Source organism: Nelusetta ayraudi, unplaced genomic scaffold (genome assembly GCF_046127955.1).
Source record: "Nelusetta ayraudi isolate G7.1 ecotype Tasmania unplaced genomic scaffold, CSIRO-AGI_Nayr_v1 ptg000022l, whole genome shotgun sequence".
Classification (NCBI taxonomy): domain Eukaryota; kingdom Metazoa; phylum Chordata; class Actinopteri; order Tetraodontiformes; family Monacanthidae; genus Nelusetta; species Nelusetta ayraudi.
In genome coordinates this window covers 4,575,336-4,601,503 of record NW_027466072.1, presented here as the reverse complement: position 1 = coordinate 4,601,503, position 26,168 = coordinate 4,575,336, and the positions used below count along the sequence as shown (strand labels likewise).

The window sequence follows — 26,168 nt, the reverse complement described above, 5'->3', positions numbered from 1 at the left end:
TTTTTACTCCAATTTAGACCACATAAAGGTCATAAAGGACAATTAACTGAATTCTTTTACTAGCGATTTCTAACACCCAAAAAAATTTAAACAGTTTGTAGAGTATGTATTTTGGGTTCCTTTCATCTTTTTGCAACCCGTTTCTGTTGGTTAAACCGAAGAATCACACACTTCCCCCGGTGGTGCAAGGGTAACCACCTACACCTAAACATCACCAAAACCAAAGAACTCATAATCAGAACCCCTTCACCCCAGCACTCCATATCCATCAACCATCAATCTGTCCAGATCGTTGACGGTTCTAAATACCTTGGCCGTACACTCGACAATAACCTCAACTTTGACCATCACACAACGGACATTCACAAGAGAAGTCATCATCTGCCATCTGTAAACTTAATGGAATCCACGTTGCACCTCGTCTCCTCCTACTACTGTATAGAAGCATCATCCAGCCCGTCCTACTGAATTGGTCCACCTGCTTTTTCCAACAACATTTCAGTCAAACACCGCTACAAACTCACACCTATAATCAATAAGGCCAGGAAGATAATCGGTCTCCCCACACCCAACTCAAGACATAAACATAAGCACGCATCGCATCCTCAATGGAACAGGACATCACCCACTCTCTCAACCACCACCTCATCCCACCAGCCTCCGGACACAGATACAGGACTATGTGCTGCAGGAGGGCTTCGCCTAGCCAGGAGCCTGATCCCCTCAGCCATAGCGGCTCTGAATAACAGACCTCGGAGAGAAAGGAGATGAGCTGCACTATGGCGCCTATGTCAATATGTCCTGTCGAATGTGTGTGTTTGTTAGTGCAATGATCTTCTGTTCTGGATGTTGCTCAAGCTGTGCGGTGCGCTGTGGAAAAGAATTTCCCCTCGGAGACAGTAAAATGTCAATTGTACATTTAAATCTAGAATGCAGGTTTGGCCACGTTCCAGTTTTATAAACTGGGACCTCCGCTGATCTTCATATACAGTCAGTGGCTAAAATGCTAAATGTGAAGCACTGAGGAGGAGCACTGGGGTCTGTTTCAGTGGAAACTACTGAGGGGAACTCTGGGTCGTGGGAACCTCAGTCCGTTACCGTGGCAACTCAGGTGTGTTCACACTTGGCTTTTGTTCCCAATTCCAACTGAAATCATTTGCAACAATGTTGCAAAATTTGGAGTTTGTCTCCACTCGTGTTCATATAGAACTCAGAATTGAAACCACCAGGTTTTATCAATGGAACCCAGAACTGTTTGTCTTACCATTGTTTTCCAACTCAGCTCAGAGTTCCGACAGGCTGAAACAGATTTTTCGCATTACTGATTATCAATTTATTGTCAACTGCATCTACTGCAGAACTAAAATAAAATCTCCAGGACTTCTCATTATACACTGATTATTATTCATTCCTAAATAATGACTAAATAATGACATTCAGCATGGATCGTTAACTCGCTTTCCAAAATGTATTTTGCAGCGTACATTGAGCACCGTTGGGCTGAATAAAGGAGAGATTTTCTTTTCATTTTTAAACGGTTTAACTCTCAGAGATACTCGACCGTGTTTTGATCCAACGCTGCACTTCCTGTCCTAATGAAGTGAACGTGACGCGGGCGGCGCACAGTTAACACTGGGCAGGTTCCTCTAATTGGCGCCCTGCTGTTCTCAGCTCAGCACCTTGATGACCCCAGCGCAAAAAACACGCTTTTAATGCCACTCGAGACGGAGTTCATAGATGAATCACTTGTGACTCACGACGTTATTCCATCCAATTATTTTTCCTCAATAAAATAAATAAATAAATAAATAAATGAAGGGGGTGGTTTCATGTTAAGGTCACATGCAGGAAGTCGCCGTCGGTGTTGAAAAGCCACATTTCTGACATTTGAATCGCTCAAAGTTTTACGTCCCCACATTCTTTTCACCGTAACTGTCAGGGGCGTTCTTTACGGCGCGTATAAAAGTTCTGGACACGAGGGAGCTTTTATCACCTTCCGCCAAACTTTATTGTAATGAAACGAGACCAGACAGGATACATTTTTAATAAGCGCTGGCTGCAGAATGGGCCTCGCAGTCACTCCAGCAGCGCCTCACTTTGATCGATAGTTCCAGTCTCCAGATTTAGGTTTCACCGTCTCACCTAAATACCCGCAGACGGGCCGGGTCGTTGATCAGCGCTGATGGGCCTGTTCCCACTGCACAGCACTCTCATCCCTCACTTGGGCCACAGCGGCAGGCTGGGCTGGAAGATGTGGCTCGGGTGACACAATTTTCTCCGCAAAAGCAAATTAAATATTTAGAGATGCATTAATATAAATGGTGCTAATGACAAAAATCAAGAAGCTCCATCAAGGGGAAGGGAGAGATTCGCCACAGATGTGTGGAGAAAGACACACACACACACACACACACACACACACACACACACACACACACACACGTGCACACACACACACACACACACACACACACACACACACACAATCCTTCGGGAGCTGTGCGTCCTTCTAATCACTGAATGAATGAACATAAATATTTTAGCGAGGATCAACCGGAGCAGAGAAACTCTGCAGACGTCCGTCGGCAGCTAAAAGCGACTCAGACGTGAGGACACGCGTGTCATTGCACGATCAAAAGCTAAATTTAGACGGCGGCAGCATGTGTTGTTCGTCAAAAAAAAATAGAGTCACCTGTTGGGAGACATTAACACAATATACTTCCGATATACTACCCTCAAAACTGTATCCAACACTTGAAAGGACCAATCGGAATTCAAACTCTGCCTACTTTCAGAAAGTCCTACCACTTCGTTTTCATGCAGCAGTTCAATATGACAACTATGCATTGGTGAGGATATAATAAGAACTTTTAAAGGACCAGTGTGTAAAGTTTAGTGTCAACTAAAGTGTGTGTATACAAGAGTTGATAAAAACATTTTATCAACTGTTAATTTCTGCAAAATGATCTTAATAATAAGTAAATAAATAAATAAAGGTAAAAATATAATTACATCTCTCTGATATTTATTGATAATAAGTTAATTTAACTGATATTAATAAAATGCACAATAAAGTATAAATAATAGCATAAAAATATGAATATATGCAAATATAAATTCTTGTCACCAGCAGATAAAAACACAATAATTCTGCTTTTTTTATGACAGATTTTCTTCTTGCAACTAAAAAGAAAAAAAATGTGTGTGAGAGAAGAAGCAGCGGCCTCTGGCACAGCGGAGATGTTTAACATTTGTGTTAATCTGTCACGCGTTGGACCACAGATGGTGCAGCGACAGCCAAACTGCGGCCTGCTGCTCATATTATGCAATGGTGGGGACGGTTGAGGGGAGGGGAGGTTGTTGATGCTGACCGAATTAATTACACAGTCAATTAAAAAGGACATGACAACAAATGCGTGTGACTTTTTACTTCAGCGAAAAGGGTTGAAGAGTGAAATCAAAGTCGTGAAACGTGAAATAAACAATGCTGTAAATGATTCCATATACAAATTTCAAGTTTATTTATTTATCAGTAACTCTCAATTCCAGTAGTTAAAGTCCACGAGGTGGAACCGTTCAGAGTGCCAAAACACAAAGTGTGGATAAAAGACAGACGGAGGCGAGAGCAGTAGAGGTTGGAGTTTAAATAACAACAAGTGGCTTGTGGTGTGAAATGTTAATTTGCCGAACAATAGTTTGTTTGCATTACATAACTGTGTATGAGCTATTGACACCTTAGCTTATGATCCACTTTGAATGCTATTTGCACTACTTGAGAAGTTTGGCTTTGTTCATTATTGACTACAGGAGCTTGAATTTGACTGCAGTTGATCCAGTAAGCCAACAGTGTTTACAGTGTGTTTACAATTTTAATTCTTACTTCTTACTAGGACGTTTGTATTGAGTGATGTATTTTTAAAAGGAATAACAGGTTACAGAATTTAAACTTGCATTCATTCAATTTGCGTGAGTATGGAAAGTATGATATTTACAGTTAATCGTAGCCTAATTGTGGTCTCTCGGTGCAACACCACCACTTCCAGATTTCAAGCCTGAATTCTCACATGTCCATCTTGAAAAACTCTCCCATTTCTAGCCAGTTGGTCAAAGTCAGTAGGGCCAGTTGGCACCCTTAGAGGTGAAGCCACCGCTGGTTAAGCAACGTGTGTAGAAGTCAGATCATAACTGCGGACACTGTAGTTCCTCTTGACTACAATTAGTCACAAGGCTGAAAACAAACGTCAAAGCATAAAGACTGAAAGTGCTCACCGTCTAAACTTTTTCCTCTTACCAATAGCTAAATCACAACGGAGCCGTTCAGCTCGGCTGCGTTTACTTTAGGAGGCAGACTGAGCGATGATGTTGTTTTTTTTCCTTCACTCAAACAGCTTTAATGTTACATAGCAGCTTTATAATAATCAACTGCAAACAGAGCATTAAAATGAGTTCACATTACAAATGTGGTTGCACTAAACAGATGTATCTTTCTCCAGAGTTCCTGAACTTGTTGTCTTGGCTGCAGAGCAATATTTATTACTGCGTCTATCAGGTTAAAAAAATCCACTTTTGTGGGATTTAGGAGAACATTCTCATTGTTTTGCTAGAATTAAATAGGACCAATGCAACATCGTTTCAAGACCGAAAGTCGTAATTTGGCGCTGCACACCACTGAATCTTACGCTTTTGACAGGAGGATTGCCACCTGACAGGGTGGCGTTTTAAAGCTTTGACACTCTGCAGGGCGTTTTCGAAAAAATGAGTGAAAACGCCGGCTTCACGTTAACTCAAGACTGAAACGATGAAGAATTTTACCGCTTTTGAGTGAGTCAGCCCATCTTCAGGCCCTTATTATTGCAACAAATTGGCTCCACGAGTCGAGGGTGAACCAGTTTGGCCTGAACGGAGCGCAATGGTCCAACCAATCACCTACAAATGCTCTTATTTGACAGAGGCTGCCTTTTCCAAAGGCTCTCCATCGGCTCCAGTAGATGAATTTGTCGGAAACATGATGAAACACTCGACGTGCGATACATTCCGTGCATGTGTGCGCGTGCGTGGCCAAGTGCCACTCATCTCCTCCAACTTTGCAGACCAGTAATTACCTCCGCAGCAGTGGAGACCCCCTCCCCCCTCCCCCCCATCCCCTCCCATAATTGGAATATTTCCGACGGCACTCAAAGGCACCGTTAGAGTACCAATCAAGGCCAGCGCACTCCTCCATCATACAACAGCCGTGCTACCCGACTCTTCTCAGGACTCTGACTCACCGACCGGGAGAGGCAGCAGTTTGACGCTCAGAGCTCTGCACACTTTCTCCCGTTGAGGGGCACCAGCGGAAGCAGCGGGCGGCCAACAGCTCACTTCACTCACGCTAATGTGCGGACACTTGAGCCGAGGTTGATTAATACGGGCTCGGCTGAAAGCTGCACCGCTGGGACGTTTAATGAAACTTCAACATCAACGCAACTGTGCCAGCTCCAGGTGCAGTTCCTCCCTACTGCAATTAGTCACAAGGACTGGAAACAAACGTCAATGCATAAACACTGAAAGTGCTCACCGTCGAAACTTTCTCTTCTTACCAATGGCTAAATTGCAACGGAGCCGTTCAGCTCGGCTCTGTTTGCTTTAGGAAGCAGACTGCGCGATGTTTTTTTTTTTTTTTCCCTTTCATTCCAACAGCTTAAAATCAAGTGCAAACCGAGCATTAAAATGAGCTCGCATTTCAAATGAACTGCTTTGAAAAAAAAATAACAAAATACGCAGACGATATGGTTGACACTAAACAGATGCATCTTTATCCGGAGTTCCTGGAACTAGACTTGTTCTCTTGGCTGCAGAGCAATATTTACTGGGTCTATCAGGTTAAGAGTCCACTTTGCGGGGATTTAGGAAAAAATTCTCATCGTTTTGCTAGAATTAAAAAGGCCAAATGCAACATTGTTTCAAGACTGGATGTCGTAATTTGGCTTTAAACACAACTAAATCCGCGGCTCTTTTAGCTGAAACCAACTGGCTCCCTGCAGGGACCATCAATGTTTAGTGAGGCTGTGAGGAGACGAGTGGAGAATGTTGCAGCCAGAGGACGTCACTCTACTTCTGCTGCATCATTTGTTTTCCTGGAACTAACCAATCAGGCTGCTTGCTGCTGGAGCAGGAAGTGCCACCGTCAGCAGGGACCATTTCTTGATATATGCTGCGATACGTTTCCAGAGGGAGTGGCACTGCAGGTCCAAAGACAGAAGAAAGGAGGGGGAGGAGGAAGAGTAGGAGGAGGAGAGAAGGAAGAGGATGAGGAGACGGAGGAGGAAGAGGAGGTGGAGAAGAAGAAGGAGTAGGAGGCAGAAAAGGACGAAGAGGAGCCACGTGACTTTGTACTCCAGATGTTGTAACGCCGCCAGCTCTGCGCAGAAGCCAAACGACTTGTATTTTGCTCCTTTACTTGCATCTGATTGTTCATGTCATCACGGCGCTTCATTAGAAATCAGGGGGAAAATAAGAGAGAAGAATGAGAAGGTTCACCAAAGTCCATGCAGCTGTTGAGGGTTTGATGGTGGTATGACAGTCAGAGTTAATTCTGGCTGGATCTGGCTGGATGTCTTGGCCATCCGCTCGCTGCTCGGATTAATCCAAATATTCAGCCAGTCAAAGGCTGAGGTTGTCCTCCACTGGGGGCCGAGGAGCCTTTCTGTCGTCTGGGGAGACGACTGGGAATCTCGTCATCCTGCCTGTTTTTCTCCTGCCATCTCCTGACAGATAATGGCCACCGTTCATCAGAAATCAGCGGCCCAGCTGACCGATATTTAAGTGGGTGTGGGGGCAAGGAGGAAACAGACCACCACCCACCACTTCCCCCATCTATTGAACAACACACTGAGAGCTCCCTTGTTTGGGCCGCTAACGATGTGATGCGGGGGGGCCGGTCGGCCGGCGAGCTCGTTCCTCCGACTCACCGCAGAACACGAAGAGATTGAGTGGCCGAGCGGGAGCCCATGCTTGCTGGGTTGCCAGGCAACAAAGACACTGATTCATATGGCACATAGCATGCGCGCCTGACGCTGCATTTGTGACACTTTAGGACTCTGGGGGATAAAATTAAAAAGAAGAGGAGGGCGAGCGGAAGGGAAGGTGAGAGGTGGGGGCTGCCAGGAGGACAACAGGTTGGTGCAGGGATGGATGGCCGGGACTCGTGTGTGTGTGTGTGTGTGTGTGTGTGTGTGTGTGTGTGTGTGTGTGTGTGTGTGTGTTTGCATGCGAAAGTGCGCGTGCGAAGCAATGTTTTTTTTCTCTCTCTCAAATGCAATGAGAGCCGGAGCGCTGAATCATTCATCAGGCAGAAATATATCATATTTCCTGCTTCTCCGATATGAAGAACAGAGGTGGTGGCTCCCAATGGCTGACTGGCTCATACGTCATCAGACTCTGAGAACACTGGAATTTGTTTTTATATATCAACATAACATATATGTATATATATATATATATATATATATATGTATATGCATATATTTTAAAAAGACATTTGCCCAACTGAAATACAAATACACAGGAGCTGATTTCTGATTAGAACTTAAAGTCTAATTGCGACTGAGGCAGCAGACAAGTACAGACGTCCTCTTTACTGAAGTTCAGCCCCAGCCTCCAACTCCACCTCCATCCATCCATCCATCCATCCATCCACCCATCCATCCATTAGGTCTGTCTGTCTGTCTGTCTGTTAAACACACAACCAAAGGTGATCTCAACCTTTTCCAAACCACCCCTGTGATCAAATGTGAACAAACTCAAGACTTGGGTCAAAGGCAGACAGATGCTGGACTAGCAGACAGATACCAGCAGCAGTAGGATAAGGTCCAGCAGTATGAGAAGGTCCAGCAGTATGAGAAGGTCCAACAGTGACCCCCTTGGCCGGCTGCAACGGCCAAAACTATTCCTGGCTTCTGGAAACATCCGCAGAAGAGGTTCCCAGTGGGCCGATGACCTCGGAGAGCGTCGACGGCCGGCGTAAATCATTGTGTGAGGGGGAAGAATGTGTTTTTGGGGGTCTGCAACCTTGTTGTTACAGAGCTGTGTTGTCGTGGTTGTTGTTGGGGGCGCAACGGAGAAAAATACACATAAATTAGCCCGACTGTCAGACGGGCGTGAGTGGAAAGTGCACAGAAAAGGTCAAATTTTGAGATAGACGGTGACGTTGTGTCTGGTTGGAACGAGCAGTGGACAGAGTTAACTGAAGGACGAGTGGCTCCAGTGGAGGCTGATCAGAACAATTCATCCTCAATATAATAATAATAAACTATGGGAAAAATGTCAAACAATCGGAGTGACTTTAACATGTATATATACACACACACATATATATACATCACTGCTGGACAACTTTAGTTACTCTTCATCTATGAGAGGATTTGTTATGCTGAAGGGGTGAGGAAAGGGATTCATCAAATCAGCAGCCTCCCAAAATAAATTATTAAATAAATAAATATCAATAACGATCAATTTTCCCCTCCCCCTTCCTGCACTTTAAACGCTGATCGTAGACAAATCTCTCCAGTGTGATTTTAATAAATTATTCTTATAACCTAAACGAGCTAGATGATGATGATGATGATGATGATGAACCCCTACCAACAAGTGTCGCTCACCAGACACTGAACTAGTACAAAAAAAATAACACAACAACTTGAACGCAAAAACTCGTGCAGCAGCAGTGGTGGCGGTAATCGTACCTTCTTCTTGGCGCTGCAGTGGCAGCAGACGGTCCACAGGTACTTGAGGGTTCTCCATAGCAGGATGATGAAGAGACCCCCGAAGAAGGTGACCATAGAGGAGGCGAGGAAAGCCCACCACATCCGCTGGCCGTTGCTGTCGCAGGGCACGTCGGGCGAGAAGGGGATGATGAGGTCCATCTTGGAGATGTGGACGGACGGGTCTGGGCTGAACTTCTCCCGGCTCTTGGACATTTTGCCGAGCTTGTTGTTTTGATTGTGGTGGTTGTTGGTCATCTGCCAGCATCCACCCACCCAACGCAGCGCAGCGGAGCGGCTCCTCTGTTCAGGCGCTCCGGGGAGCTCCGAGCAGCGCCCCCTGATGCCCCCGCGGCTCTGCCATGCCAAGCTCGACCACCACCAGCAGCTCCAGCTCCACCAGCCCCGCCAGCAGCGGCACCAGCAGCTCCAGCGGCCGGGCGGCTCTTGGCATCAGGGCTTCCCTTCAACTCCACAAACAGCAGCAACAGGGGGGGGGGGGAAAGAAAAGAAAGTTGAACCGACAGCAACGGCAGCAGCAGCGGCAACGGCGGATGAAGGAGCCGCTCAGGATGAAGGTGTCACGCGTGGAAGTGCGCGTTCGTGTCTGGCGTCCTCGTGCTCCAGCTGCGCGTAAAAAGAAAAGGACGAGAGAAAGAAAGCAAGAAAGAAAAAGACTTGTCGCGAAATCACATTCCACGCAATCTCAGCGCGTAAAAAGTCTGTCGACGCGCAAACAGCTCGCGCCGGCCGGAAGCGTCCTCGCGGCTCGCGCGGGGCTCCGGATCCTGGTGTAAAGAGGGCGAGTCCCGCTCGACGGAGGCAGAATCGCGCCCGCGCTCGCGCCGCTCTACTTCAGCTACCTGCTACCGGCGCGGCGCGCGCACGCACTGTTGAATGCTGCTACCCGCGCGGGCGTCCTGAGCGCGCAGCTTCCGGTCCAAAAAAAGCGTTTGCTATTTTGTTAGACATTGTTATACTGTATTTATTATCATCATCATCACTAAGGAGCAGCGAGGCTCTCGGTGGTCTCGACCCTCCGTCACATCCGCCCGCCAGTGAGTGATGGTACCGCAGATTAGCAGGTCGGAGGGGGAGGAGCCACCGCCGGGAGGTGGAGGTGATGTAGAATGTTGTGGAGGTGGAGTAGGTGATGTAGAGTGTTGTGGAGGTGGTGGAGGTGGACGTGATGTAGAGTGTTGTGGAGGTGGAGGAGGTGTGGAGTGTTGTGGAGGTGGATGAAGTGATTGGGAGGTGGAGGTGTGGAGGTGGATGAAGTGATTGGGAGGTGGAGGTGTGGAGGTGGATGAAGTGATGGGGAGGTGGAAGAGGTGTGATGGTGGAAGTGGAGGAGGTGATGTAGAGTGCTGTGGAGGTGAAGGAGGTGTGGAAGTGGTGGAGGTGATGTAGTGTGCTGTGGAGGTGGAGGAGGTGTGGTGGTTGAGGTGATGTAGAGTGCTGTGGAGGTGGAGGTGATATAGAGTGCTGTGGAGGTGGAGGAGGTGTGGAGGTGTGGATGTGGGTGAAGTGATGGAGAGGTGGAAGTGGTGGAGGTGATGTAGTGTGCTGTGGAGGTGGAGGTGATGTAGAGTGTTGTGGAGGTGATGCAGAGTGCTGTGGAGGTGGAGGATGTGCAAAGGTGGAGGTGTTGTGGCAGAAATGAAGCCTTCACTGGACGATCCCCGTCTGGTTTGCCGACATTTATTTGAGTGTCTAAGCCCTCCAATATCACAGAGCACAATCCTGCCGAACGGGAGCCATGACATGAAGGCAGTATCTTCTGTTTTACTCATTCCTGGGATGTCGTCTTCCATCTTTTCATCATCTGTTCTACCCCTCCGTTACTCCAGACCATGGAAGTGACTGGTCTCCTCTCACTGTGCCCTTTGACCAGAAGAAACAGGGTGAGGCAGGTGAGGTCAGGACAACAAACCAAGAACACAAACATCAAGAATGAGGGACCAAGCAGTTCAACTTCTCACCCACCTGAGAGACACAAAAACAGTGAACATTCACAAAATAAAAGCCCCGTTTCAGGAGGAGATTTGGAGGTGCGGTGGAGGTGGAGGTTGAGGTGGTTATTTATAGAAGCCACTACATCAATGTTTCATGACAGCGGCAACTTTTGTCACTGCGGTCTCTTTGAAAGTGACACCGGCGGCCGTGGAGGAGGAGGAGGAGGTGCATGCCGCCGAATTATTCTGCTGTGTGGAAACTTTATTCATGTTTATGTGCTCCTTTATTTTTTTTCCAAGGTTAAGTTTGACCTTTATTAAGGGGGAGCTGGGGGGGGGGGGGGGGCGCAACGTCTCTATATGTTGTGGAAGTGTTATAAAAACGCAGATATTCAGGTCAAAGAGGTGAACCATTATAAGACAAGTATAAGAGTAATAAAAGTAATCACGCAGTGTTCCCATGCAGGTGGTGCCAACTGATGTATTAAAAATTAAATGCCTGATATATTTCTGTTAAGATAAAGAATAGAAAAACACAAATATTGTTCTTCGATTGTGCACTGAAACTGTGACTATAACATAGCTGGAAAGTTTATTAAAAAATAATACTAATAGATCCAAGTCGACTTTTGTCCCTTAAATCATATCTGATGAGCCTCGATTCAAACAGTGAATAGTTCAAAACTACATTTCTTTCCTTACTGTCACCAAGTCATTCAGTACCATTCATTCATTCTTTTTGTGCCTACAAAGTGCGATCATGTGGATTTTTTTTTTTTTTTTTTTTAAAGTGAAGGTCCACCGCGCCCGTGTCTCACCTGCAGGGGTAGCTGGCGCCCCCTCGTGGCCAAAACCTAAATCCAACATCACACGGGTCTAACAAGGAAATCCACCATCTGACAGAATAAAATACCTTCAGTCCTTTTCACAGATTTCAGTTTTTTAATATTTTATAGAAACAGGAACCTTCATGAAGAGGAGAAACCCGACCGGAAGTGTTTTTCATTACAAACCTGGAGATGAAATGTTGACGAGGTGAGCAACTTTATAAAAAAAAAAAAAAAAAAAAAAAAAATCAAGAGCTGCTGCTGCTGCTGCTGCGCGAATGTGTTTGGCTCACAGGGAACCAGAAGAGCGAACAAAATGAATTAAAAAAAAAAGTCCCTTCTTAGAAATAATCCACTTAACAGACAAGCAAATATTGGCAATAGCAGTAGAACACACAAGCTGAAACCATCATACACCTGCTGCATGATCCATCATGGAAGACGTTATTACATTTGATCAGATTATCAAATTTGTTGTTTTTTTTGTGTTTTTTTTTTCGCTTGGCACTGTATTATGAAATGACGAAAACTGAGAGAAAAAAAAAAATAAGGACAAAACCGCAGCATGATCTGGTGGAAGGAGGCAAAAGCAGCCCCCTTTTCTCCTCTATAAATAAGTACACGATTCAGAAAATATGGTCCTTCCTATTTGATAAACTGCTACTTTTGTAAAACAAGGTCTGACATCTTTGATTTGATTAGATAAATTAAATTGTCAGGAAAAAAAAAAGAAAAGAAAACGGGCATAAATATTAAAAGGGGGGGGGGGGGCAGACACGGAGGTCGGCTCTCGCTCTACTTCAACAGCTTCAAAAAGTCTTCATTCTGCACCGACTTCCTGCGGTCCGACGTGTTAAGTGGTGCTGAGCGGGATTACAAAGGAGTGCTAGGTGGAATATTCAAGTATTTCATACTAGTGTAAACAAACCTATCTTGCCGAACGGCGCGAGAACCTTTTCGGCAAAACGAGGCGTGAGGAACAAGAAGAAGCGGTGGAGTGGAAAACACCCGCCGAGCGCGTACCGATTCACCACCATTCCCCACCATTCGCCACCATTCGTCCCCATTCATCAACATTCGTGCAGTGTCCAAGAGTGAAGAAACCACGTCCTCGTGCACGTTTGCCGCAGTGGCACGGAGGGAGGTGGGGGGGTCAGTGGGGGAGGTGGGGGTGACATTTCTACAGAGCGCCATCTGGAATCCACAGGACTTTATTCTGCTCCTGCTCCACGATGGTCACGATTTGAGTGCAAATGTAGGAGACGCTGCCGGCCTGGACCACACCTGCAACACAGAGAGGGGAGGGGCAGGAAGGGGCGGGGTTAGAGACTTCCAGCAGAGGACACTAGAATGTTAAAATGTTAAATGGCTCATTGCAAGACTTGAGATATTATTCTCAAGTATAAAGTTCTGCACCATGTTGGGCTGCAACTTCATAAAACAAAATCCACACACCTGAGGGATTCATTTTTTATTAATTAATCATTCATTTTTAAAGGTCCCGCATCACTTGACTACTCTGATTATTTCTCATAATAACGCATTAATAACGATAATGACTCTTTTCTGTCCCTCCCAGTCTGGGAAAGCAGCCCTTTGTGATGTCACCAACAGCACTAATAACACACTGTTATTTCTTCCAGCCAGGTGACGCCTTTGACTGCTGAAACCACTGCCAGGTTGTAAACAGAGGGCTAAGTATAATGTTTTCTGGAGATCTAGAGAGGATTTATTAATAATTTATAATGAATAGAGTGGTTGATGGTTGAGCCACATGCTGCTCAACCATCTGTCCTCTGCCACCAGCTAAACCTTTGCATATCTTGTCAACCACTTTGCTTTTGAATTATTATTTCACAGCATTGCTCAAATATGTGTAAATACAAAATTAACTGCATCAAACAAACACTTGATTTATTTATTTTACCCTCCTGAATAAAACTTCTTAAGAGTTTTTTCAAACTGTGTCCAGCTAATTCCCTCTGGCCTTGCTCCAGATATTGTCTGCAGCCAGGTGGCTAAACGTGCAGTAACCAGTGAGAGTGACTCTATCTCTGTGGTCACGGCCAGGCTGCAGGAAGTCAGTCGTCCTGGCAGGGCAGGTGGGGGAACCAGCGGCACGGTGAGTTCATTTCCAGAAAGCCCCGTCATCCCCATAAATCTCGACTTTTTATAGCGACATTCATCAGATGGCCGAGACGCTCGGCCCTCACTGGCTGCTGCCCCACACCATTAAGTCAAAACGTGTCCTCAGGTGACCTCCAGAACTGATAGAGACTCACAATAGGTTTATCTGGACCTCGTGAGTTCAGAAGTTCAGAACACAGCACTCCAGGCAACAGACGCTGGGTTAAAGGTCGTTTTCACTGTGTTTTTCTACTGCGGACTCCAGTAGGACTGTCGCAGGGAAAACTGACAAAAAAAGATTGCCAAGAATAAAACGTGCATTTAGCCCTCTGTTTACAGCATGCAGCTAAAATGCCAGATTTTACCTTCCTGCTAAAACAGATGATTTGGTGGCTTTTCCTAAATTTTGGAAAGGAACTAAAACAAGGCAGTCTCAGGGGCACAGGTGGAGCTGCCTCACATGATTGATAACTTCCAGAAGGTTCTAGAAAACAGTGCAGTTAGCCCTGTGTTTACAGTCTGCTGCTAGAATGTGGGATTTCTCATCTTCCTTGTTCCAACAGATGCTTTGTTGGACCTTCATCAAGTTTGGAAGGGGACAAAAAAACAAGTCGACAACTAGCAGTGTATACTACTGTTAGGAAACACTGGTTTTGTGTTAAACTGTAAGTGTGTGTATTGTAGTTGTATTAATTAATATTAATTAATGTAGTATTTTGCGCAACAATCCCAGAAAGCACAACACTAAGCCAGCTTTCAGGGACAATGACTTGCTTGATCCCTGTTCTTCCCCCACAGATGGAGACAAAAAGACAGCAGCACCCATTATATAAGTCCCAAAGATTAGAATAACCAACTGCTGTCAAATGTGTTGAGACCTTCTTCATCACAAAATCACAGTTTAAAACAGTAGAGTGGGAACAAACACTGTTAGAATTGAACTGGGGCGTTTCCGACTTATTGTTATTTTTCCATTTACAGTTCAAAATTGCCATCCTAAAAAAAATGAAATTCTTATCCACTGCAGGTCAACAGAGTTTGAGGACCCCAAAGAAAAACAACCACCAACCTGTGAAGAAGCGGCTGTAGTCCTGCTCTATTTTCTGCGCCGCCTCAAACTGCTCCTTGGAATGTTTCTGCGAGAGTTTGTCCCGCAGGTACTGAGGGTCCCTCTGCTCTCTGAGGACACATTTCATCAGCAGGATTTAGATTCACAGCCACTACAAAAACTCCTTTCGTTTGTCACTTCAAGAACCAATGTATAACAATAACAAGGAGTCAATTGGAATAAAAAGGAATGAAAAAAACATCTTTAACATCATTTGCAATACATTTTCTGACCATTAGATGTAACCAAACTTCAGTAACCAAACACAGGTCCTTTAATTTTTTATTTTTTTTAATTCACACAGGCAATTAATAAAAACCAAGGCTAAAATAAAGTCTCAAAAGTATAGAAAACTTTGTAATTATTATATACAGTCCAACAGAAAACTCAGAGAGACTTTCTTCAGTCTCTGTGCAGCAGCAGACCTTCACAGCCCACTGGTTCATTCTATATCAGTGCAGTATTCAGTAGATGTCTGACTAGCGTGTCCTCTGCCCCTCGCCCACTGAGAGCCTCTGACCCGACCCGGCCCGGCTTTACATCTCCGTCTCTGTGTGGCGCCCAGCGTGGCGTCCACATCTCGGTCCGCTGATGCCTCCCAGAGGACAAAGAAAAGCATGAACGCTTTTAGTCGGGCACTGCTGCTGCTGCTGAGCGGTTGGAGGCGTTGTGGGTTTTTTGTTTTTTTGCGAGTGTGTGTTTGCAGCGGGCAGGTCAGCGAGACGCCCACGACACGATGAGAAGCAGCGGGGCCTCGGTGTGCCGGGCTCTCCCTGGACAGCTGGCACTCAGCTGATGACTGCAGAGGCTTAGCAGGAATCAATCTACGCCATGTTGGCCTGCTGCACCTACTGCTCCCTACAGTTCCAAGCCTGCCTGCCTGCCTGCCTTCCTCTGTGTGTGTGTGTGTATTGCTGTTGAATGCAGTTTATGCCAGACCTGACCGTGTGTGTGTGTGTGTGTGTGTGTGTGTGTGTGTGTGTGGTGTGTGCGTGTGTCACCACACAGAGGATTCGGCAGATTTAATCTTCCTGTTAGATTAGGAATGAAAAAGCACAGGGATCTTTGAACCATCACAATCTCACGCTGGAAAAAACCCACGGCAGGACAGGAGGTCGGCAAAGAGACTCTGCTGGGTGACTTGATTAGTTTGACGTTGTCGGTCTTGACAGGAACGAATGGTACAAGAAGTGAGCAGCAACATTGAGTTTCTTGGTTCTGCCCTACCTGGAATTACATTCATTCAATACATGTTTTATTCTACCACCATTCTACCCCCAGATATTTAATATTTTTTTATTTCCAGAAGGAGGAAATAAAAAAGAAAAAAAAGAAAAAAAGAAGAGAAAACCTTGCCACTCACTTTATCTGCTTGGCATTTTTGTAGCGGATGAAAATGACGATTGGGTAGATGTGGACGCTGTGGAGACGTTCAATGGCGTGAGGAGCGATGTCAAGTAGACAGTGGCAGTCCTGCACAGGGCGATTCACAGCAAAAATATCAATCAGACTCCATTTATCCAAAAACTTGTAAAACTTTAATAAAGTCTGGACCACACAGTGGCTGCTGGAATATTCTGAAGGTGTGACAACAACACAAGCGTTTCCTTTCCATTAAATCCATGTCTGAACATTAAAAAAAAACAATCCGTTTCATTTAGTACTTGTAAATAACAACACCAAGATACAGAACATTCAGTCGGATTGGATGTTAAACTCAAAATAAAACAATATTAGTGCTGACCTCGGATTTCTGCACATTTCTGGAAGCAGATCATATTTTGCAGGAAGGAAATAACAGGAAAAATATTGATAATTTTTGGCAAGCATCTTTCAGATCTTAACAGGTTTTATATTCATTTTGGTAGACGACGGTGAGGGGGAAAAAATCTTCAGTGGTTAAATTCTGAAATCAGACCCATATCCAGTATTTTTTATATTTTTAAAATAATAATAAATAATAATAATTTTATATTATTCAATTCTTCTCTTACTGTTTATTAGTAATTATTTACTATTTTTCTACCTGTGTGCCGCTATTTTGTCTATCTGTGTGCTTAAATCTCATCCATCTGTGTGCTGCTTCAATTCACTGCTGCTGGAAGTTTTAATTTCCCTGAGGGAGTCATGCCAAGGGGATCAATAAAGTCTGTCTATGTCTATGTCTATGTCTATGAAATACCTTCTCTGTGATCTCTTTAATGGACGCGACGGTCGTCACGTCGAAATGGCCGCTCCTCCGTTTGTAGTCGATGAACACGCAGTCCTTCACTCCCCGCTCGATGGCCTGCTGAGACGCCTTCATTATCTCTGGAACACAGGAGGGGGACACATTAGAACCACGACCTGGACAGCAGCTGAGCGGCGTTGAATAGAAATCTCTGAGTTTGGTGCATCTGAGCTCACCGGGCAGACAGCGGCAGAACTTAGCGGGGCTCTCCGTCACCAGCAGGTCCTTACTGGCCTCCACCAGTGGCCCCAGCAGCAGCACCGGTCTGGGGGAGGAGCACTCCACCCTCTGGACCCGCTGGTACATCAGGCTCACTCCATCTGAAAACATGAGCAACAGCCGAACCAATCAATAAACAGATAAATGAATGAATTAAAAAACAACAACTGTTAGTTGTGAACAGGTGTTTGGTCAGACAAGAGTTGGGCAAGAATTTAAAAAGAGAACATGAAATGGACCAGATTTTTTTCTTTGCAGTGTTCAACAATCAGGAAGTGATGACAAAATTCAAGCAAAATGAAAATAAATATGACGAAAAATGAAACACTTAATTTTTCCCCATTTGACTTTTGGTGAAACATAGCCACATCAAAAGTGAAATAAAATACAATTTAGGTAGGTTCGCACTGGAGTTGCAGACACCTTCTCCATTTCTGAAACAACCTCCAGCAGTAGACAGACCAGAAGGCTGAGTAGCAGGTTGACTCTTCTGGTGTTGGTCTTCACTTCACTCTACCTTGTGGACTAAGCCAAAAAACAGATTCCTTCAGCGGCCGGGTGTCTCCTCACCTTCTGCGATGGGCAGTGAGTCGGTGCTGATTGCGTCCAGAGCCAGCAGGTCCTTGCCGTCCTTGGAGCCGTTGCGCTTGTGCTTGAGCCTGCGGCGGAAGAAGGACCTCCGCGCCGCCGCCGACAGGGTCTTGCTGGCGTCGTCCTTCAGGTCGGCCATGCCGGGCCTCCTGTAGAACTCCTGGTCCACCCTGGCGAGAACAATAATTGGAGGGGGTTGATTTGTACCTCATCAGTATCTGCTACCTGGCGCTGGAGGCCACCAGCTGCCCCACACTTACATGTACTTGCTGGGAATCTGGCCCTTGGCCAGCCTCTGGGCGTTCTCGTCCAGCTGCAGGGACATCCAGTATCCGAAATTGCCATTCGGCAGCGTGTCTTCCACGTACAGGATATCGTCTTTGCTGAAGCTCAGCTCCTGCTCCACCTCGGCCGCCCGCTCATAAAGTGCTCTGAGAGGCAAAAAAAAAAAGAAAAAATGCATTTGGGGGCAAGTGCAGAAAATCTGAGAAACCTGACTTTGTTGGTGGATGCAAGTAAAACAACATCATCTCCTGGAGGTGAGCTGCAGCCACAGGGAAAGATGAACTAAATTTTGTCTTGTTTTGAAATCACCTTATGTAAAATCCGTCTCCGGGAGTTTCTCTGATGGCCGAGAGATTGTCCATGCAGTTCAACACCTTGAAACTGATTGTTTCTGCTGGTTTCAACATCTCCAGGTAGGCCTCCTCCTTCGTTTTGTTCTTCATGCTGATGCCATTGTACTGTTTGGAAAAAATAAAACATGTATGACATGACACAGATGACAAGACGACACAGAGCAGGATGCCTGGCAAGGTCCCTTATTATTATATTATTATTATTCAACCTGGAGTCCAAGTGAAGGAGCCTGGCATTTTGAAGTAAAACAAAACAAAACAAAACAATTCTCCAGAAAAACTCCAGAAAACAGTGTTATATGCTGTCTGTGCCCTTTGCGACATCACAATGGCCAATTTGTGAAACATTATATATTTTATCAGACGCCTTCAGGAAAATGCAGTTAGCAGAAAAAGTAAAAGGTGGACTTTTGGATTTCTGGGGGAGTTGTTCGGAAGGAGAGCTGCAGATAATTGTTAGAAAGCACTGGTGCAGTCGCTTTTGATAATACGAACAAAACTACATCAACTTGACCTGAAAAGGGGAAAGAAAAACAAGTTGATGCAAGCTGCTCTTGCAAAACAACTAAATCTTCCAGGATGGGAAACTGCCTTTGTTCAGCCCAACATGGTTCAAGGTGACCTTGTCGATGAGTTCAGGTACCTCCAGGATTAAGTCTCCAGGCAGAAGACCATCGGGACCCTTGGCCGGACTGTCGTCCTCCAGACTCTCCACAAAGATCCCGGACAGGTTCCCACCACAGACCTGGACCCCGAGCTCCCCCTGGATCCTCTTCAGCCTCACCACCCGGGGCTCCGCCCTCCGGAAGCCTGCGCCCGCAATCCTGCAACCAGAACACAACTTCATTGTTCCCTGCAAACCTTCCTTCACCTCGATGCAACGGCCGCTCTGCACCAGAACTTCAGTGGCGAGGCTGCGTGGCGAAGAGGACGCGGCCCCACCTGAAGGAGCTCTGAGGGCTGGTGGCGGGCGTGGCCTGCTTGGACGGCGGCGTCACGGTGCCCTCGTCCTGCTCGCTCAGCGTGTCGATGGCAGAGTGGAAGTCGGACGCGCTGTCCTGCTGGCTGCTGAGCGACTCCATGCGAGAGCTTGAGACGGACAGAGGCGGAACAGAAAATCAATGACCAAAAAAATAATAACCTGGGACGGTTTATTTAAACTGCCAGTCAAAAGTTTGGACACACCCAATAAATGTAATGTCTTTTCTTTCATTCTCATGACTATTGACATTGCAGTTTCTCACTGAAGGCATCAAAACTACGTATGAACACACATGGAATTATGTAGGAAACAATGAAAGTGTAAAATAACTCAAATACGTTTTATATTTAAATTCTTCAAAACAGCCACCTTTCACAAAAAGCGTATTTAGGAGTTATTGAACGTGTTTTTCCTTGCTGCATAATTACAAATATCTTGCTCATATAGTTGATGTCTTCTGGATCTATCTGCAGTGTAGAAAGTTGTAAAGATAAAAAAAAAAAAAAAAAATTGCATGTGAAGGTGTGTCCAAACTTTAGACTGGTAGTCTATTTTAGGACTGGACTAGTTGAGAATATCGTTAGTGGGCGATGACACTGCTCCTCTCACTCACCCTGAGCGGGAGTGGTTTCCCAGCTGGAACATGTGGGGGTTGTACTGCGCCAGGATGGTGACGGTGTCGCACTGCTGCCCGATCACCAACCGCGCCTGCTGCTCGTTGGCGTTGCGCAGGTTGATTCCGTTGAACTGGAGGGGAGGAGGGGAGGAGCCGTTCAAGTTAGAGGCCGCTTGGTCATTACTTAGAGGAGTGAGGCTGCCGGCGTGCGTACCTCCAGGAGCTGATCGCCGTACTCCAGGCGGGCCTGGTGTGCGATGCTGCCAGCCGTCACCTTGGACACAAACACTCCCCCGTTTTCGCCGCTGACGATGGAGATCCCCAGCGGCTCCGCTCCTTTCTGAACGGTCACGTTGCGAGGCTCCTCCAAGTACGGCCTTCATTAAATAATGATAAAGAGAAAAACACTCAGGGTTTTGAGGGGGTAAAACATGGCAACAGGCAGGAAGGATGCAAGACGTGACTTGATAAGAACTGAAAGCTTATCTTTTTTTTTTTTTTTTTTTTGAATCAAAACGAATGTAAAGCGTTTCTCCTTCCATGAGATCCGTTTCAGCCAGTGAGATATGGGAGTTGCGTGGGGCATGACAAGCCAGGAGCAGTCATGCAATCATGCAGGTAGTAAACATAAAGGTAGAAGGTAAAAAAAATAAGGAAAATGGAAAAGGTGGCTGAGAAAAGAAAAATTGTGCTCCAGGTATGAAGTCCATAACAAGCAGCGTTGGACAAACCTCAAGTTCCTTAAAGAGAAGAACTTGGGCTTGACTGTCAGTGTCAGTCTGACAGAAAGGGCATTTTAAGGAGACGAAATGAGGCAACAAGGACACAGAGGAGAGGAGAGACAAGAGAGTTCAGGTTTCAGATTACAGCAGCAGCACAGAATGAAATCACAAACAGAGAGGCAGCCCTCTGCCATGGCGGCAAACTTTATCACATTACAAGCAATTTATCGCCAGGAAGTAGACGGGCCAAACAACGGCGGCGTGACAAGCGTGAGGTATTGGAGGGGGGAGTCGCCTTACCCGTCCTTCCTCCTGTCACCAACCGGAGCGGGGCTGACGGAAATACGCGGCTGGTTGGAGATGGAGCCCTGCGATTGGCTGCTGGCGAAGGACGATGTCTCCAGGTTGACGGGAGACACGGGAGGCGTCGGGCTGCTGCACTCCGAGTGGGAGAGGGAGCCTAAGGAGGCGGAGTAGGGCGGGTGAGTCTCGCTCGCAACACCCTCAAAAACAAAACTAAACAAAACTCCAGGGTACCTCTGTCGGATCCAGCAGCGCGGTGGTGCCGAGTGGGCGGCATCTTGATCCGCTCGGCCCGGAACTGCAGCGTGGATGAGCCTGACGACAGGAAACACAAAATGGCTCAGAGCAACAGCAGGTCGAGTTTCTACCTTCAAATATTTAAAACGCATTGACTTGTACGACACGAGGGTGCAGTGGTTAGTGCTGCCGCCTCACAGCAAGAAGGTTGTGGGTTCGATTCCAGACCTCCATGTGTGGAGTTTGCACACTGGGAGCAGACCAACAACAACAAGTGTAATATCTTACATGTGCAATAACTGCACTGCTTTATTATTATATCATTACTGGTTATTACACAGGTTTATGTCCACACTGTGAACTTCCCTATTGAAGGATTAATAAAGGAAATATCTATCTATCTATCTATCTACCTACCTACCTACCTAGTGTCTGTGTGGTTTCTCCGGCTACTCTGGCTTTATGCATGTGAGGTGAATTGGGAACTCTAAGTTGTCCATAGTTGTGTGTGAGTGCGAATGGTTGTTTGTCTGTTTGTGGCCTTGCGATGAACTGGCCACTGGTCCAGGGTGTCACCCTGCCTTCACCCTATGACAGCTGGGAGAGGCTCCAGCAGACCCCCGTGACCCTGAGTTCAGGAAGAAGCGGGGATTGAAGATGGGTGGATGACTTGTAAGAGCGTAAGGACAGCACCGCTGCTGCCAACACAGTGCCCCCTGCTGATCTGAGACAGGACAGCACAACTTGGGTTGCCTGCCCAGCAACCCGTCAACAGGAAAACGTCTGCCTGCGCTGAACCTTTCATGGTTCGTCTTGTCTATTCTTCTTCATTGCCTACATGAAGGTATTTGTGGTCCCTTTAGTGCCTCATACAGGAAACTAGTGGGCTGGCATCCCATTTTATTTGGAAGATGGAATTTGGAGGCCACTGCATTTGAAAAAAAAAAAATACGTGAACAGACGTGGCCACAAATGCGTGTGTTCATGTCTTGGTTTCTTAAGCCGCTCGAAAGTCCTCAATAATTGACCTCCTTTTGCTCTGAGGCTGAAAGCAGCGATGCTTTAATGAGCAGAGTCTGAACGGCGGCGCAGCGAACGCTCGGAGTGGGTAAGAAAAACCTTGAGCTGCTCCGGCACACAGAGACTCACTCGGAGAGAAAACTTCTTTCGTTTCAACTTCACACCACAAAGATTTTTCCTGCTGACTCATAGAACAACACTTCACTCAAGGCAGCCTGTCAAACAGATTTGGATGTCTGAGCAAAAAAAAAAAGAGGACTAGAGGTCAAGGTAAATTACATGTTGCTTCTACAAATATCATTATAGAAAAATGTTAGTTTTATTAAAAACTAGGTTTATTTCCCACAAAACGTTTCATTGTCATTTGAGAAAGTTACTCCATAACAAATTGTCCAGGTGGCTCCAAAAGCAGCGGAAAAAATACGATTCTAACACTGCTTTTTAATGGTATTCCTTTTTTCATTGCTTATGAAGGTTTTTTTTTCCTAAATCTGGCCAAATGTTTCTATTTCTTTCGACACGGTGACTGGAAACTGAATCCAGGATGTTGTTTCTTTATGTTATTACCTTTCCACGACTTGTTCATGACCTTGCATGAAATTTCCATTTCCTTACCGCAAGCTATAAAAACAGAATGTTCATACTTAAAAGACATGTGAACCTTCACCAATTCAATTGGCAAAGGTTCACATGTCTTCACAGGACTAAACTACACAGGCGGAGCTTGTCAGCTGGGCTCTTTCTGTTCACGGAGCTGTAGCGTTGTAGGAGACACGACACGCGGTGGCAGCGCATAGGCAACGTCAGGGTAGAAGAACAAAAAAATTCTGCTACTTCGAGAGGAGCTCGGTCAAAATTGTGTGACATTTTTCCAAAAGCATCGGTAATTTTACAAATTCCAGGATTTTTTCAGTCCTGGAAAATGCCATTTGCCATTAGGTTTTCCATGACCGTGGAAATCCTGTGCACTTATCTTTTCTAAATAGATTTTGTACAAGATTTTATGCAAACTCAAGCCTCGAAAGATTGGTTCCATGTTCACGTAAGGTCTTATGCTACAATTTCTGCAAAAAAAGTTGTCAAGTAAAAATGGAGAAAAACTGTTAATTCAAAATCATTTTAATTCAACAGCGTCTATCCAGCGTGTTGCCTGACCCCGCAGGCTCTCCAACTAAAACCCTGAGGTGGTGGTACGAACCCAGTCTGGCGCTGGAGGGCAGGGAGTTGGTGCTGTGCGGTGGCGGCTGGCTGCAGCTCGTCTCGCTCAGATCGCCGGGTCCGTGCTTGTGGCTGAGGTCCAGACTGAGGCAACCTTGATGCTGGGAGCTGCGGGCGATAAAACAACATGGTGCTCAGCAGCAAACTCCCTACTGGTCAATTATTCAGCCTGAAGAAAGACAGAAATATTTTCGTGCCATCTGTTGGTGAGATCTGGGCGCAGAGGCAAACACTGTGGTTGGCTTGGCACCAGCGATGCACCATTTATGAAGTTATTGTTGCTTAAGCAGAATAAAAACACAACGGTTGGGATGGAAGTCATGGGTGTGAACATGTCTGACATCTCAGAGTCCAGGACATCGTGAAATAAAAAGCGACGGCAGATGTGACCACCTTGTCTGCGGATGTTGGCGGCTGCCGGAGCCCGAAGCTGGAGAACAGTTGTTGGCCTGGATCTCGTGGCTCCAAGCCGTGTAGACCGGGTTCCTCATCACAGCCGTCACAGCCGGACACGGGGACAAACCGCGCTGTGCAGGATCTGAAGGTCGGGTCAAGGAGAGACAGCAGCCGCAGAGGTCAGAAACGCCACTGACGCCAGATGGCAAATTTACAAGTTACTTATTTAAAAGTCTGATGTATGATTTCTTTAATTAATTTCTTTCTTTCTCTTATTTTGTTGTTTAACTTCAAGGAAATCTCCACATATGCACAAAGTCTATTTTCAGCCTCCTTCCTCCTTCCAAAAAAAAAATCAACGCTCTGTTTGACCTTCTACATGTTTGGAAGGAGAAAAAACAGAATGCTGTCGGAGGCGGAGCCATCACCTGGCTAAGGGGCGCTATCACCATCTTGGGAGAGGTGTTAGTCCTTTGTGACCTCACAAAGGGCAGACTTCAAGAGCTGGGTCTTTTAGTTTGCACTCTCTGAAGAGTGGAGCAAGAAAAAGAAGCAAGTTTGGATTGTTTTCAATTCCGGTGGGCGAGAAACAGATAACGATTATAAATCTCTGATAAATATGATGTGATGCCTTTAAAGGACCTAAACTACACATGGAAAGTAAAAAAAAAAGGTTCTAAAATTAAATAGTTATAAAATAATTAGAACTTAAGCTAGTGCCTTCAATTCAACTAAATTTGGCAGAAACCCGCTTTAATTAAGTAAAACATTGGAGTTTTGCATTATATGAACCCTAAATCAGAATAAATGTATACATTTTGCTTTTATTTAACATTGGCACATGAACTATGCACAACTATATATGTGATTTTTTTTTGTTTAGTCTTTCTTGGGTGAACTGAACATAGTGGGCTAGAGAGGGATCGTACTTGTGGCGATGCTGCCGTAGCTGGGCGGAGCAAAGGTCATGCTGTAGCGGTTGTTTCTCAGCGGGGAGAAGCGCAGGAGGTCCACCGGCTCTGGAGAGTGCTCGTCATTGGAGAAACTCTGTACCTGCATGCAGGAAAAAAATGAATGAATGAATGAATGAATGAATGAATGAATGAATGAATGAACGAAAATCATACAAACACACAAAGAATCACAAACAAACATGTCTGTCTTTTTCAAAAAAAAGGCAAAGAAAAAGGCAGATGAGATGAGAAGAACTGTGGTTGACCTGCATGGGAACAGGAATGTGTATGGGAGTGACGTTCCGTCGCAGCGCTGGTGCAGACTTGGGCCGGTAGCGCCTCTTGCACCGGTCCTCGGCCCGCTGCCGGCTCCTCTCCTCCTGGCCGGACCTGCTGCTCTCCCCTGCAGGGGCGTCGCCGTAGTAGTGCTGGTTCCCCGTCTCCACACCGTCCTGGGGGGCCGCGGCGATGGCGGCCGCGGTCTGGCTGGGCGAGGCCGGCGGCGAGCAGGTGGTGATGGTGGAGTCGGACGCTGAGCTGTTCTGCTGCCGGTGTTTGAAGCGGAAGGAGTCGCTCCGGGCCGGCGGGGTGGGCGGGGCCTGGGCCGACTCCGAGACGGAGCTCTGCTGCGGTGAGTGTTTGGGCATCTGGGAGAGTGACATGTAGTCCAGCTTGGGCGTCGCCTCGGGCCTCCGGAAGGCGTTCACCTCGAAGATGGACTTCCTCTGCTTGACCCGCTTGTAGATGGAGAGCTGGGCGAAGTCCGAGGCCGGAGCTCCGGCAATGACTTTGGGCCACGTGCCGCCGCCGGGCTTGGGCGGCGAGCTCTGTGTCCTGTCTGCCGCCGCCGCCGCCGCCGCCGTGGGAGGAGGAGTCAAGTCTGAGTGAACCGGTGCGAAGGTGAAGGGGTGATGGTGGAGCTCCTGCCTCCGGTAGCAGAGGTCCGGATGTGGTTCTGAGGGGCTGTGGGAGTGCAGGGAGCTGCTGGAGAAGGGCCGCTGGTGGCAGCGAGAGCCGCCGCCCCCGCCTCCACCGCCGCCCCCGCCACCATCGGGCGAGTCGCCACCATCCTGACACGCCTTCTCCCCTCGCTCACAGCTGCAGCCCTCCGTCTGCGTGGAGCAGCTGAGCTTGGAGCAGTTGTGCCTGGAGCTGCGGCAGCTCCTGGCATGAAGCTCGCACGACTGGAGCCGTGGGTTCTTCTCAGAGTCTCTCGCGCTCTCAAATAAACTCTGGCCCGAACAACTCTGCGGGAGGAACTGCGGAGAAACGACAAAAGATCAGA

The 26,168-nt window shown here is 46.6% G+C and overlaps 2 protein-coding genes across 9 annotated transcripts in view; both read right to left on the bottom strand.

Annotated features, from left to right (window-relative positions):
• Positions 1 to 9,680, bottom strand: part of LOC142889457 (calcium-activated potassium channel subunit alpha-1a-like) — a 75,832-nt gene extending 66,152 nt beyond the window's left edge. For 3 of the 8 annotated variants that reach the window (XM_076028209.1, XM_076028210.1, XM_076028211.1), the window contains exon 1: positions 8,724 to 9,678. In XM_076028209.1, coding sequence (XP_075884324.1) covers positions 8,724 to 8,999 — 276 coding nt within the window. In that variant the 5' untranslated portion in view covers positions 9,000 to 9,678. Of the gene's footprint in view, positions 1 to 8,723 lie in introns of all 8 variants that reach the window. The other 5 variants (XM_076028207.1, XM_076028208.1, XM_076028212.1 and 2 more) reach the window with 3 other exon arrangements.
• A 1,938-nt stretch (positions 9,681 to 11,618) lies between these two features.
• Positions 11,619 to 26,168, bottom strand: part of LOC142889456 (disks large homolog 5-like) — a 38,814-nt gene continuing 24,264 nt past the window's right edge. The window contains exons 16-33 of the mRNA XM_076028205.1: positions 25,150 to 26,142; positions 24,860 to 24,983; positions 23,928 to 24,072; positions 23,515 to 23,642; positions 21,294 to 21,374; positions 21,057 to 21,216; positions 20,249 to 20,411; positions 20,032 to 20,165; positions 19,379 to 19,525; positions 19,080 to 19,260; positions 18,393 to 18,541; positions 18,059 to 18,229; positions 17,778 to 17,968; positions 17,165 to 17,308; positions 16,941 to 17,068; positions 16,122 to 16,231; positions 14,720 to 14,829; positions 11,619 to 12,807 (exon numbers count right to left, since the gene is read on the bottom strand). Of these exons, the coding sequence (XP_075884320.1) occupies positions 12,704 to 12,807; positions 14,720 to 14,829; positions 16,122 to 16,231; positions 16,941 to 17,068; positions 17,165 to 17,308; positions 17,778 to 17,968; positions 18,059 to 18,229; positions 18,393 to 18,541; positions 19,080 to 19,260; positions 19,379 to 19,525; positions 20,032 to 20,165; positions 20,249 to 20,411; positions 21,057 to 21,216; positions 21,294 to 21,374; positions 23,515 to 23,642; positions 23,928 to 24,072; positions 24,860 to 24,983; positions 25,150 to 26,142 (3,363 nt within the window). The 3' untranslated portion in view covers positions 11,619 to 12,703. The remainder of the gene's footprint in view (positions 12,808 to 14,719; positions 14,830 to 16,121; positions 16,232 to 16,940; positions 17,069 to 17,164; positions 17,309 to 17,777; positions 17,969 to 18,058; positions 18,230 to 18,392; positions 18,542 to 19,079; positions 19,261 to 19,378; positions 19,526 to 20,031; positions 20,166 to 20,248; positions 20,412 to 21,056; positions 21,217 to 21,293; positions 21,375 to 23,514; positions 23,643 to 23,927; positions 24,073 to 24,859; positions 24,984 to 25,149; positions 26,143 to 26,168) is intronic.